The 15,416-nt window shown below is 37.8% G+C and overlaps 1 protein-coding gene across 1 annotated transcript in view; it reads right to left on the bottom strand.

Moving 5' to 3' along the window:
- The window catches only part of frem2a (FRAS1 related extracellular matrix 2a), a 61,933-nt gene that overhangs the window by 6,215 nt on the left and 40,302 nt on the right, over positions 1-15,416 (bottom strand). Inside the window, exons 7-17 of the mRNA XM_082157424.1 lie at positions 11,782-11,931; positions 10,474-10,683; positions 9,277-9,474; positions 8,034-8,198; positions 7,630-7,812; positions 7,251-7,381; positions 6,991-7,149; positions 5,755-6,058; positions 5,433-5,564; positions 3,851-4,182; positions 707-899 (exon numbers count right to left, since the gene is read on the bottom strand). Of these exons, the coding sequence (XP_082013550.1) occupies positions 707-899; positions 3,851-4,182; positions 5,433-5,564; positions 5,755-6,058; positions 6,991-7,149; positions 7,251-7,381; positions 7,630-7,812; positions 8,034-8,198; positions 9,277-9,474; positions 10,474-10,683; positions 11,782-11,931 (2,157 nt within the window). The remainder of the gene's footprint in view (positions 1-706; positions 900-3,850; positions 4,183-5,432; positions 5,565-5,754; positions 6,059-6,990; positions 7,150-7,250; positions 7,382-7,629; positions 7,813-8,033; positions 8,199-9,276; positions 9,475-10,473; positions 10,684-11,781; positions 11,932-15,416) is intronic.

Here is a 15,416-nt window from a genome sequence, read left to right as displayed (position 1 = left end):
GCTTTCCATTTCCATGACAGCCAAACATAACATAAAAATTACTGTACTGTAGTGTACACAAATAACAAAAATGCATTCAAAATATGATTTTATGTTTGTAGAAAAGGTGGAAAATTACCCTTATTTAAACTCTCTCTAAACACAAGAGAGAGAGAGAGAAAAAGAGAGAAATTATGGCATTAACACCAGACGTAAATTGGGAAAAGGCCATTTAAGAGACACAATAAAATATTTAAAACTATTATAATGTGTAATTTTAAACTAGAATGATTTTTTATAACATTTATATAACATATAACAATGTACTGTATCATTTATATAACATTTTGCTCTTCTTAGAGCAGAGGTTTTCAAACTGGGGTCCGGGGACCCTCTGAGGGCCGCAAGAGAGTGCTAAGGGGTCCATGGAAAAGTATGTAAACGTGTAAATAAATAATACATCTAACAGTACAGTATTATAGTGAGTAGAAAAAATAATAAGTGAAAATATTTTACACATAATGTACATTTTTCACAGTATAAATTGAGGTTTTATACATGAAAATATATAGCTGCATTTTACATTTTAATGGGGGTGTCTCACACAAAGATAATCATATTTGTGGGCCCATTGCATCTAAAAGATTGGATACCACTTAAATACCCCCTTTTTTTTTGTTTTTGGTGGAAAATTCTTTTTTTTACAGATGATAAATTCCTGACTTGCCTTGCAGTTCTGCCTGCGGAGGGCTGCCGACACCATCCTTCCACAAGATGGCAGTGTCGTACACGAAGGTGAGCCGCAGCTCAGAATGCAGGTCGAAGTGTTGCCAGCCTCCTGCGCCCACAGGGGAATGAAACACGTATGAGACGTGGAGAGGAACTCGCAGGGTCACGTACGACTGCACCAGGTTCAGCACCTTTTAAAAACACATTCAAATAATACTGAAGATAAATATCTACAAACACTGCAAAATGCAAAAATACTCTGTAAAGAAGACCTATTATGCTTTTTTTTATTTTTTTACATTTTCAACTTTCGTTATGTGCAATATTGCTGTTTCAGCATGAAAAAGATACAAAGCACACTCCAAAGGAAGTTATTCTCTATAAGTAAGCACCGTTTCTGAACTCCCTGAAATTGTAGTAGAGTCCAAAAACGTACACGTCACAATAGTCCTCATGTGAATAATTCTGGGAATGGTAAGGAGTGTGATATTTCCTAAACATGCTCTAAGATACTGACCAATCACAACACACTGGTCCAACTGACCAATCAGAGCCCATTGAGCTTTTCGGAAGGAGGGGCTACATAAAGACAGGAACTAAACAGAGCATTACTGATAGACTGCGAAGAAAGCTGCTTCAAAAATGTAAAATATATGAAAAACAGAGGTTGCTATTCATCAGTGCTGGCGTTTAAACAAAGTAAAGTTCATCAATAAGCCAGGAAGCATTTTGTCTGAGGAAAAGATTAGCTGTCTCAAAGCATAATCTGTTTTGATTGAATGAAACATTTGCTAATTTACATAGTCAATTATAATCAAAATACCATGCAATAAAAATGTGCTCCTCGGTAATGAGGCCAGTCTGAACACCTGCTGGACTGGGTTTAATCAAGACGAGAAAAATCCCCATGAACATTGTCAAAATCCCATCCTGAGGGAAAGAAGAGAAAGGCTTTTCATATTCAACCAGCTCCGTGTTCAATATCCTCAGTAGAATCCCGAGTACGTCCTTTAGATGAAGGGTTTTGAATTCACATCTTGTTTTATGAAGCTATTGCAGATTTTAAGGCTTATGTTTGTAATAACATAGATCATTCAGACATTTAGACCCTAGATTACGAAGGGGAGCCATTGAAGCGAGACCTTACATTCAGAAATGAAATGAATGAATACAAAAGCTCTGCGGGGTTACAGCAAAATCAGTCTCCTCTTCTGTTGAGAACAACAAGGAGAGTGGCAGAAATAAATCCTGAGTGCTATGGCTGCCGGTTTATGCTGTGCATAATAATAGATGAAAACAAAAGTAAAGTCCAAAAGCAGAACCCTACCTATGGAGACGTGTGTTCGTGGAGAGGTGTTAATCAATTTGATGTAACTAGGATGTTCTGTTTAAACATGTTCTAGCTATTATACTCTATAGCATAGCAGAAGACTGGTACCATAACACACAATGAACCCAGTAAAAGGGTTTCACTAAATTTACACCACATTCTCTTCATGTCTCTTAATTCTTTAAAGCAAATGTCACCATTTATGTACACAAACACACAAACACATGCGACTGTTGAATTTGACTGAACAAAAAAACGAGAATACAGATAGAATTCACATAAAAATGACATGAATTCCGGCCTGACTTTATCAGATTATGTTACAATATGTATTAGATTTATTTCCACATACACAAACGTTCAAAAGTTTGGGGTCGGTAATATCTTTGTAAAGTTTCTGAAAGAAGTCCCTTATGGTCACCAAGGCTGAATTTATTGGATCAAAAATACAGTAAACAGTAATAATGTGAAATATTATTACAATTTAAAATAAAGGTTTTCCATTTAAATATATATTTTAAAATGTAATTTATTCCTGTGATGGCAAAGCTGAATTTTCAGCATCATTACTCCAGTCTTCAGTGTCACATGATCCTTATTTGCTGTTCGAGAAACATTTATTTTTCTCCATGTTTGAAACAGTTGGGCTGCTTAAAGGGATAGTTCACTTTGAAATTCATTTTTGGTATGTTTTAGCTTACCTCAAGGGCATCCAAGATGTAGGTGTCTTTTTTCCCGCAGTAGTTTCAATTTTGATATTTTTAGGTCAAACCGTTCTTGTCTGTCAGTCATATAATGCAGGTCTATGGTCATTATCTCAAAGAGCATGCACAGAGTCCAAATTAAAACAATTCCCCATCGTAAGTAAACATTGATGGCCTAAGACACGAAACGAGCGGTTTGTGTGAGAAAACGAACAGTATTTATATCGTTTTTACCTCTTATACACAGCCATGTACACTAAATACACTAGATGTCGCCTTAAAGACATTCGTTCCAATGAACTGCCGTAGACAAGGCGACATCTAGTGTATATATCTATGCACCAGTCTGCGTACACGTCAGATCAGATCACTTCGACATGGCTGTGTATAAGAGGTAAAAACGATATAAATACTGTTCGTTTTCTCACACAAACCGCTTGTTTCGTGTCTTAGGCCATCAATGTGTACTTACGATGGGGAATTGTTTAATTTGGACGACGGGGAATTGTTTTAATTTGGACTCTGTGCATGCTCTTCGAGATAATGACCATAGACCTGCATTATATGACTGACAGACAAGAACGGTTTGACCTAAAAATATCAAAATTGAAACTACTGCGGAAAAAAAGACACCTACATCTTGGATGCCCTTGAGGTAAGCTAAAACATACCAAAAATTAATTTCAAAGTGAACTATCCCTTTAATATTTGTGTGGAAACTGTGATTAATATTATATTATAATTCTTCAATGAATAGAAAGCTCAAAAGAACAGCATGTATTTGATATGGAAATGTATTCAGTGTCACTTTATTGCATCCTTGGAAAAAAAAGACAACAATTTTACTGACTCTAAACTTTTTTAACATTTTGAGTGTATGAAAGCGGTCCAGATCAGAATCGAAAATGTCAGATTCATGTCATTTAGGGCCTGTAGATCTGGCTAAAATTATAGTGGTGTAAACACGTCTACAAAAGTGAAGAGACAAATGAGGAACCAGATATCTATTGTCTTCTCAAACCTAGGAATTCGTTTAAGTGCGTTTTTTAGCTGTAGGACAAGAACAGTTGCGATTTATGAACCACTAATCATCGAGACGACGTCTCACCTGCCCATCTGTTCCGATCGTTCCCCCGCAGTCTGTGAGAAGCTCAGACATGTCATAATAACTCACAAACTCCCACAGACAAGCCTCCAAGTTCAGGTTCCTGTAGAAGCGTAGAGTGCTCTGGCCTCTGACGACAGGGCTGTACTGATACGGCAAAGTCTCACCGACGCTCTCTATATTCCGGGTGGCCTTGGTTAGAAAGCCATGTCGTGTGGACACCTCATTAAAGTCCAGCAGATTGGAGCACCTGTGGTTTCCCACTCGAGTGCCATCAGGGCTCAGAGTCAGCTCGAAGTTGGACAGCGCACGAGTGGAGACCACAGGGAGCATGCCTGGAGCACATAGAAAATAAATGACAATTAACAAACTGAAATCACATTCATTATACCACCTTGATTAGGAAGATATACCACTGAAATATGAATCTGAAAAAGAAAAATCTGTATCCTAAAGGCTTAGAAGTATTACATGACAATATAAGATATGTTTCACTATTATTCATTATTTGCTTATTTTCCTGAATGAGGGTTTTTTATTTTTTATCTTAAACACAAAAAGGAGATATTTTGAAGAATGTGAATGCTCCTCTTTTCTATATAACATCAAAACAACAACAAAACATACCATAGAAAAGTAGTTAATATAACGTGTGTGCACTATTTTCCTAATCTTTTAAAGCTATATATTCAAACTTTATCACCAGTTATTACACATTCAAATCTATACTTGCATATTAGTGCAAATGAGATGTGAGAGCTACTACAGACAGGAAGATACTCATTTAATAATGTCTTACATTTTGATATTTTCCTTACACAATAATAATAATAATAATAATAATTTTTATTTTTTATTTTTTTTACATTTATAGAGTGCTTTTCTGGATACACAAAGCTATCATATGGTTTCAGAAGACGAGAAATATTTGTTTATGCTGGATAATCCCCCCCAAAATAATAATAATAATAATAATTGAAAATTTAATAGTTTTTCATTCTTTGACAATCTTCAAAAATTTCACAGAAGAAATAAAGATATATGTGTTTTGAACAACATTAGGGTAAATAATGATAATCTTGATATTGATAATCTTTATATTACACATTTTGCCATGCAGTAAAATGATTTTGTAGTATTGTAGGAAAAGCTATGGAAAAGGACAGTTGAAGCAGCTTTTGACGAGTTAAGAAGGTAATATTAACGCAACAATAATTGGTCTTGCTTGGCCTAGATTTTTGACGTGAAATATTACTTGTGACAATTTATTCCTAAAATACTTCAAAATACTTTGCACCCTTTTATTACTTTCCTCCCAGAAATCTTTTTGATGGAAGACAAACATGATTTTGATGGAAAACGTTGTTGGCAAATTTGTGTCATGACATTTTATATGTTTATGCATCTTTCAGACTTTGATTTAGGCTTTTGAAGTGAGCTGTAATATTTAGTTTTGACAGCAAATAACACATAAATCCCAAAACAATACCACTCCTCCCGCAAGGGAATATATGAGTAGGGTTTCTCGCGGAGAGGCTGAACTAAGCAAACAACCTGGCCGCCAGAGGGGAAATAACTCTCTCACCGTCTATGTGGGGCATGGTGACAGTAAGCTTGATGAGATTGGCATATTCAGAGTCTTCAGCGCCTGTATAACGTAGTTTGGCAGAAAAGGGCTCAGCACCTACTGTGCCCAATTTACGTGGCTGGCACATCCCTGCCCAGGAACATCAAAGACATGAAACATTACTTCAAGCATATTACCACCTACTGACAGTCTAATTCCACACTGCAAACAGTAAATTATAAACCAGCAGCTCAGGAAGAGCATAATGTTCTTCGGTTCTGCTATACAAAAGCAAAGCATTTTTATATGATCCCACTTAATGTAATGGTTTCAGGCTCACCTTCCTCCATGCTAATAGACACAATGGGGCTGCTCAGCTCCAGCCCTTCATCGCCATTAGAATTCACTGCACGGGCTGCGCACTGCACTCTAGAGCCCGCTTGGAAGTAAATGGAGTCTAGGGTGATCATCTTGGAAGACGTAAAAAAGGTATCGAAGTCAGCCTCTCGCATGGGGCTGGTGACGCCATCCGGACCACTGGGGGCGCTGATGAGCCATCGGTAATGAGTCAGTGTGTCATTGATGCGTTCGCTAATGCAGATGGAGCCTGTTTTGTCATAGTCGGGATATTTGGGGTTGCAGGCCTGGATTAGTCAGAGAAATAAACAAGGACAAGAAGAACATCAGATAATGCAGCTTCAATGAAAATACTGTGGTTTAAAAGTTTGGGGTGAGAAATGAAATGTGTGTGTGTTAATATTAGGGATGTCCCGATTTTCGATCAAGTTTTTTTGTGCCCCAATCCAATCTGAGTATTTGATATTGATATATCTACAGATACTGAGTCCTGATCCGATACTGGTATTTTCCTAGTGATTGGCACACACTTCAAGTACATTAAAATTATTAAAATCAATCCAATGTATACAGGGATGTACAGAGAGTTTCTTGTGGCAGGGGACCAAATGTAAAATAGGGGCATCTATTTAGGCCTATATGCACTGTATACTGTAAAAAGACAGAAGATATAAACATCTGGTGGACATAGTAAACAGACTGTGTGGTCACTATTATGGATATTTCACAGTATTACTGTTTTTACTGTATTTTTGATCAAATACATGCAGTCTTGGTGAGCATAAGTAATGTAATGTAATATGGTAATTAATGAATAGTTTTACCATCACTGTTCAGTATCATCATTATGATACTTTACTGTAAGAGAAAAAATCTAAACAACAAAGTTCTGAACACAACTGACTTATGTTTAATGATTCATCACAAGGAACAACACAGAGTATTTAATCATTTATCACAAGGAACAACACTGAGGATTTATAACATTAAACGTTGTTTGTGTTTCTTATGCTCTTTCATTAAGTCCTTATGATTTAAGAAAAGCACATCCACTGTGAGGCCTTTATTTCATTTATTCACTTTTTTTTATAGCTCTTACTTTGACAAATCATTATAATCTTATAATCTTTTTCATTCACTTGTACCTCAACGATCTACAGAAACTTGATAAAAACATTCTGAAAACCTTCGGACTGACTTTTTCTACTGACAAACCTACCGTGACACAGACGACGGGGTATCCGGCAGCTGGGTGGGCATTTTCTTTGGTTCTTCTCACATCATCAAAGTGTAACAGTGACACAACATGAGGCAGTGAAGGGAACGTGACATCAGCCATACTGTTGCTCTCCTCGATGTACACTATGGCTTTAGTCATCTGCCAATACAAGAGACAGAGGCTTGTAATTCACTTGTAATGTGTATGAAACTTCAGATATGAAGAACGTACCACAGGGAAACATTATGAACATTTCCCACCTGGATTTCAGCAATCATGTTCTCGTCTGGTTTCAGGTGGACAGTGAAGGCCTCTCTCATCTCTCTTACGCTATCAAACAGAATCTCCACCTCCACTACATGCTCAATCTCACCCGCTTTAAACTCAACATCTGCACACACAAAATATCTGATTACATGCATACACTAAAAGATAAACAACATCCTGATATTTCTTCTCCTAAACGCTTCCACACCTGATTGCATTTGTCATTTGCATCCTGAACTCTATGAAACCTGCTGTAGACAGGAAATGCATGCATGTGGAAGCAGCTTGGAGCCACCTGCCAATCTACCAAGGATAATTAGATGAGGCATATTCAGAATGCAAATGACCCGTTCTGGCCTCTAGAAGCCTCACCGAGGGAGATGGGATGGTAGTCTTCTCCGGATATGGCAGAGCCGTCCTTCGTGTGCACCCTCACCAGAGACATTTTCGAAGAATCTCCTGTCCTGCGGATGGGGATCTTCACCAACGTCACCTGTCCCTGCTCTTTTGGTTCGCTAGCACTGAACTTTGTCTCGGCAAACTTGATGATGGGCTCTGACAGAGGAAAATGAATGGTTTGAAAAAGACAGATGAGAATCGAGGAGTTTTTGTTCCTTGAAAGATTCTTAGCCAAAGAGAATCTGTAGGAGTTTACTGAAGTTTGACCCAAATTCTAGAAATCTGAACCTAAATGTTAGGTATTTATATTAATATTCATCTAAAGTGCATTTCAAATGAAAGCCGCTGCGATGACATTTTTTTTGTTTCCTTCTTACTGTCAGTTTTGTCATTGATCTTTATGAGCATTTCGTTCATTTCGCCTACGGATGCTCCGTACAGCGAGTCGCTCTTCGCGTTTCCCAGAACCAGCCGCAGTTCCTCCTCCTCCTCATGAATAGAATCATCCACCAGTTTTAGCACACACGGTTTGTCAGCCTCACCTAGGGACCAAAACATGGAGACCAAAGCTCAACAAATTTTTCATCATGACCTCCTTTTCAGACAAATGTTTGAAATAACTTGAATGGTAGATATCAAGTTAAGGTGAAGTGTGTCATTTTTACCTGTATAATTCAGGTTTAATTCATTCATTCATTATCTCATTAATTCACTTGTTTTTTTTGTTCGTTCATTCATTATTTCCATTTTTTATTCATTAATTTATTCAGTTGTATTCTTCCTATTCTACATCCTGGCTTACAAAGAGGATCATTAATTGAATATTACAAAAGCTGGTTTTCCAACTGTCATGCCAAACCATTCCCATTGCTTAACCATGCCATTCTGCCCCAGCTAGTATGGATAGGGTTTCATTTTCCACTGTGGGGCTGATAACAGAGCTCTTTGGAATGTAATACAAATGTGTCAGTTGTTACTTTAGTAACGCAGTTTACAGATGATATGTAAATAGTGACCACGTTTTAATTTTATTACCAACTCGCGTTAACTTTTCTCAAATAGCACTACAGACAGCCAAGCAAAAGAAAAGTGACCAATTCTGAGTGGCGACATCCCTACATGCATTCTACCACGGTTAGCCAACCGTGTTGAGAATTCCGGGCTGAGAACGGTTTGTAATGGTGCCGTGTCGAACCAAGCTCAAGTGGAAATATAACTTGAACCATTCCTTACTGTTCTTAGAACCGTTCGGCCTGACAGTGGAAAAACGACTAATGGCGCACCTTGCAAAGAGGTATGTGATTTTTTGCTCAACTGTTTAATTGACAAACCTATTTGTTTGTTCATTCAAGTTGAACACACCCCTCACCCCCATTCCACATCCCAACTTACATAAAGGGTCATCACTTACATGAATCTGGGCAAATAAAGGTGAAGAATGTGATTTTTTTAAACTGTTTAATTCAAGTTTAATTCGCTCACCTATTTGAAAGTTCATTCATTCATTTATCATTCGTTCATTCATTTATTTGTTTGTTCGTTTATTAATTAATTTGTTCATCATCCATTTGTTTGTATTCCCTCCATTCCACATCCTAGTTTGCATAAGAGGTTATTTACCAGGCAAGAACGTTACGATGGACGCATCGGTGTTGGATCTCTCATCAAAGTCAGATACCACCTGTGCAGAGCCCTGCCGGGTGTAGCAACGTACAGTGGACTTGTGTCTGATGTCTCCGCTGCGGTGAACCATTGCAGTGATGTGACCTTCACTCTCCTCGGCAGTCATCACAGCCTGTTTAAACTGCACCTTTGGCACTAAAGGAAAAAGGAATATACAAATCAAGATGCTCTAATATGCAACAATCATGGACAAAAACATTCATTCTGTGGGCAAATCTATGAAACATTATAGGCCTTTTCACACTGTGCTCATCATTGTTCAAACCCGGCTTTTGACCCTGGGTAGAGGAACGTTTCGCAGTTTACTCTGCTCTGGAGCAGGTTTAGCACTGCTTTTGCCAAGCCAAACATGTGGTTTTAGAATGTTACGGCAAGATGCTTAGCAACAGATGCCCAATCGCATGCCTCATATTCAAATGCTTTGGACAGTCATAGAAACACCACGTGTTGCATAAACAACAGTCTCAACATCTAAGGGGGAAAATGGCAAATGGCGATGGAAAAAGAAAAAACTGGAGTGAAGAAAAAACGTTTTTATTCTTACCTTTGTAGAATACTCAGGAAAACCTTCATAGTATAGTCGGCAATGTATAATATGAGGATGTGCAATGATGGAGCCTTTATGTAAACAGGCTGAATGCTGCGCTCGTCCAATAAAACTGACACAGCAAATATGCAAATAAGGATGTTAACCCAGGGTTTAGGAATGTAAAGTGTGAAACTTCAGCTTATGAATAACCAGAAATAATTGTTAATCCTAGGTAAAGTATGAGTGATGTTTTTTGAAAATGTAAAAATGTAGAACATTTTCTGTGATGGCTAGGTTTAGTAGTAGGGTTAGTATAAGGGAATAGAATCAGTTTGTAGAGTATAAAAATCAATATGTCTATGGAAAGTCCCCATTAAACATGAAAACACAACATGAATGTGTGTGTGTGTGTGTGTGTGTGTGTGTGTGTGTGTGTGTGTGTGTGTGTGTGTGTGTGTGTGTGTGTGTGTGAGAGTGTGTGTGTGTGTGTGTGTGTGTGTGTGTGTGTGTGTGTGTGTGTGTGTGTGTGTGTGTGTGTGTGTGTGTGTGTGTGTGTGTGTGTGTGTGTGACGATTTTGTTAGGAGAACTCTTCAAAAATACTCACAGTCTGAAATGGAGTCGTTGATAAAGATTGTGACTTTTGCTGGCTCTCCCAAAATTCCATTGGAGGGCATCCGAAGAATAAGCTCAAACCTCTCTGTTCCTTCCAGAACGGGCAGGCCTAGGTCATCCAGAATGGTGACTCGGACCATCTGCATGCTCACACCCGGTGCAAAGTCCACGTTTCTGCTGATTCCCACATAGTCTACCCCCGCTAGCGGATGAACACACAGAAATAAGGCTATGGTCAGAAAGAGGTCAGACGGTATTTACTGGCAGAAGCACAGGATTCTCACTTTCGATTAATCCTCTTTTAAGAGAGACTGCTGCTTCTTTTTTTTTCTTTCTTTTTTTTTGAGGGATCAATGTACAGTATAGAACTTACAGCTAAGTTTGGGCTGGCTGAACACAGATGACTTGGATGAACAAAGATTTTTTTTTTTTTTAGCTTTGCTAAGAGCTCCTAACTGCATCTTTGATGCCTCACGTCACTTGTTCAAAGACTAAGCCAAAAGAGTCAATAACACTTAACTCTCACATTTATACACTGGACTGTCCTGTTCAGCATTTTGCAGTTCATGAGTTTGAAATTGAAAACACATTTTTTACACAAATTTGTAGCATTAAATTCTTTTCTAACATACTGCAAGCCAAGCTTCCTCAACCAAAAAAGGCTTTATTTAGTTTTACATTGAGTTTCACTGGCCATTAATTAAATTAACTCTTCTTCTAAGGGCCATATTTACTAAACAGGACAATTAGCGTGAGACTGCAATCCTATAACGTTCAGATGGGAGTGGAAAGTTCTGCAGGTGATTTACTGAAAATGTGCACATTAAAGAACGCGGATGCAGCCAGATCATTTCCATAATGACCAACGCAGTCTATCAAGAGCTTGCGAATTCGTGTAGGGTGGCAAACAAGCAGAGCCAATGATAATCAGGTGCGTGTGATCTACCAACAACACAAAATGGCTTAAGACATGTTTTTTGGGCATTGAATAATGGCATAAATACTAGTAAATTGACTAGCACAAACCTTAGTAAATCATGTAGCATGATTCATTTAAATACTCTCCATCTGTAAATATTGCAGCTGAAAGGGAAACTCCTACAAATGCATATGCAATAAGATCAGACGCAAAAATAACTCTCCAAGCCTTTTCATCGCTAATTTTTCATTGCTAGTCTTATCCTGATAGTAAATCCTGACAGTAGTTTTTAACCCGTTATGATTGGAAATGAGTAACAATGCTGGTTGAGGACGGGGAAAAAACAATGGATTACTGGGAAAATACAACGGTATCACTCACCTTCAGCAGAAACAGGGTCTGTTTTGCGGGATCTCACAGTGACTGTAGCTTTTTTCGAGAGGTCCGTCCCTGTCCTCCACACATGGACTTCAACGTGGCCATCGCTCTCATCGATGTGATACTCCTGATTGCCGAAGTAGAACACAGGAGCTGTAGGGGCATAAGCAGAAAATGTCCATGGACAATGAATTTTCATAATTTTTCCGTGAATGTTACATTCTTTAAATTTGAAAAGCATTACAAAAATTATTATTATTAATTATTATTATATTTAACATGATTATTTTTCTTCAGTTTATTTTATTGTTATGTTTACATATACTCCTGGGAAAAGAATGGGCCAAACCAAAATTATTCAGAAGTACACAAATACCATAGATAAAGTAACTTAGCAGAGAATAGCCTTCACCAATTCGCAGACAGCTTTTGGAAGAAGAGCCAGTGTTGTTCCACTCAATGTTAATGGCTTACAACAGTTCATGAGTAGTTGAAAAATGTCTCCCAGTTCGCTTGAGTTTAATGTGAGTGAGACCAAATATTGTTCTCAACTTGTTCTCAAGCCACTTATTGGTTGTCTTTGCAATTTGGGCAGGAGCATTGTCTTGTTTAAAAATCTTCACAGTGGTAGAGATGCATTTATTATTATATTTATCAGCAGATTTTCGAAGACACTGCTCCGGAGCATCGCCATTTAACTAGTGTTCATTGTGATTCATCACTCCACACACAACTTTCCATGTACTGCCAAATACTTAATTCTGTCCTTAATTTTCCTGAGACAGCAATGCCTTTTAAGTAGTGCATTTGTGCTAATTTCCTAACCAATATTTTGTGGTCAAGGCAATTAAAAGCTTATAATTTAGCCATTAAGTAAACATAAATAAACATGTACATTTAACAATAAAAGTAAGTATGAATGTATTAGAGGTGGGCGATATTGCAAAAATATCATATCGCAATTCTTTTTCAGGAAAATCACAATTCACGATTTTATCATGATTCTTTTTCATGTTGGTTTTACTATTTTGCAAGTGACTGAGCATTACAGCCAAACTAATGTCCCTATTTTAAAAACAAAGCCTTACAAGGTAACAAAATCTAAAATAAAAAAAGAATGGCAGACATTTAGGCCGAAGTGGCGAAAATAAAAATCTTTGTCATTATTATCTCTGTTATTAAAAGATAAGAACAAAAGATACACATTACATATACACAACATATAATATACAAATGAAATAAACTGTTTTATTTTTTTCAGCTACAGTAGGTGTATTTAACAGAAGCATTCAAGAAAGAAATTAAATGAACAAATATAAAAATAAAACACTACACAGACTTCACTGTATAAGTTATACATTGATACTTATTAAAGCTACTATTAAAGTTTTCAGAGCAGTGAGTGGTTTTCTCTTTGTTTTTTGTTGTTTTAATAACATTAAAGGGATAGTTCCCCAAAAAATGAAAAGTGTCATCATTTAGTCTCTCAAGTTGTTTTAAACCCAAATCTGTTTCTTTCTTCAGTTGTGCACCGGCACGGACACCTTGGTGTTTAAATAGCCCTCATGTTTCCATTGTATCTTGTCTAGTTTTGTTTGTGTAATCGCTGTTGGTGAGTCTCATGTAATTAAGTCAAATTAAAGTTTTTTTGTTGTGTTCAGCAACATTCACCGGCACACACACCGGCACGGACACTGGCACAGGCACGGAAACACTGGCACGGACACCGGTACCAGAACGTACACGGGCACCGGCACGGACACCAGCACACCGGCATGGACACAGACACAGGATCAGGCACAGGCATGGACACCGGAACGTACACGGACACCGGCACAGCATCGGGCACCGGCACCAGAACGTACACGGACAATGGCACGTACACAGACACACCGGCACAGGATCGGGCACTGGCGCGGACACCGGCACGGACACCGGTATGGGCACCGGCACGGACATTGGAATGTACACTGACACCGACATGGGCACGGGCACAGACACGACACGACAAAAAACTTTAACACAAGTCTTGTTTACACGAGACTCACCAACAGCGGTTACACAAAAAAAACTAGACAAGATACAATGGAAACAAGAGGGCTATTTAAACACCAAGACTAATGACTGACAAAAAACACCTGTGAACAATTAAGACGATCAACCAATAAGAATATGACAGTACACACACACACACACACACACACACACACACACACACACACACACACACACACACACACACACACACACACACACACACACACACACACACACACACACACACACACACACACACACACACACACACACACACACACACACACACACACACACACACACACACACACACACACACACACACACACACACACACTTTGTTTACTTTAATTGTTAAATGTACATGTTAGTTCATTGCTTTATTTAGTTATGATATTGGACAGCTTTAATAACTTTTCTTTTAAATGAAGGACGAAAATATGCAAGCCATGTAAAACCCAATTAAATATAAAGTTCAAAAGTTTCACTGTTAATGTTCACACTTACAGTACAAAGGTGCAATATCAAACCAATTTAAAAAGTATTTTAGAGCAGAATATAACTTTAAAGGTTTTTTCATTACAGAAAGGAATGAATTTTCCATGACCTTTAAGATCTCTTTTTAAAATTTGATATTTTTAATTTAAATGATATTTCCAGATATGTATTCCATGACTGTGGAAACCCTGTTGATTGCAGTTATTGTAATTAAACTACATGTACCAACCCTAAAATACAACCCTCCTCCATTTTATTCTGTGACATTCAAGAACATCTTAGAATTTGCATTTAATTGTTAAGTTTGAGAAAAACCTTGAATAAATTATGTACTGAATAGTAAATCAACCTTCTACCAAGTAATAAAACGTGTACGATAGCAAAAACCAGCTCTATTTCATAACAGCCACATTCACCATCTTAACACCACTGTTCAGTTTGCTGCCTGAACAGTGGATGCTGGTCTCCATGACAACAAACTGACACCTTGTATGGAGGTTTCTGTTTTTCTCACCCGCGGCTTCTAAGAGCAGAGGTTCCTGCGAGGATTCAACAGCTGTCATCTTGCATTATCTACAGGAAGCCACTTACAAAGAAATGCTTGTAACCTCTCTGTTCAGAACACACTACAAACATAAGATCAGGTCACAAATTACAGGGTTTCATATGTAATTTTAGATTCATGTTCACTAGCATTCAAAATATAAAAACCCTGATCTAAGTTTTTGTAAATGTTGTTGTATATCTGTAAGAAATTAACAGACCAAAACACTTATTTTCTAGCTGTGGCCTAGTGGTTAGTGCAGATGCTTTTGACACACACCACCAAATATACACTGAACATAAATATAAACGCAACACTTTTGTTTTTGCCCCCATTTTTCATGAGCTGAACTCAAAGATCTAAGACTTTTTCTATGTACACAAAAGGCCTATTTCTCTTAAATATTGTTCATAAATCTGTCTAAATATGTGTTAGTGAGCACTTCTCCTTTGCCGAGATAATCCATCCACCTCACAGGTATGGCATATCAAGATGCTGATTATACAGCATGATCATTGCACAGGTGTGCCTTAGGCTGGCCACAATAAAAGGCCACTCT

The sequence above is a fragment of the Leuciscus leuciscus genome, assembly GCF_965113295.1.
Source record: "Leuciscus leuciscus genome assembly, chromosome: 24".
NCBI lineage: Eukaryota > Metazoa > Chordata > Actinopteri > Cypriniformes > Leuciscidae > Leuciscus > Leuciscus leuciscus.
The sequence above is the reverse complement of the archived record's forward strand: the minus strand, read 5'-3'. Positions and strand labels throughout refer to the sequence as shown.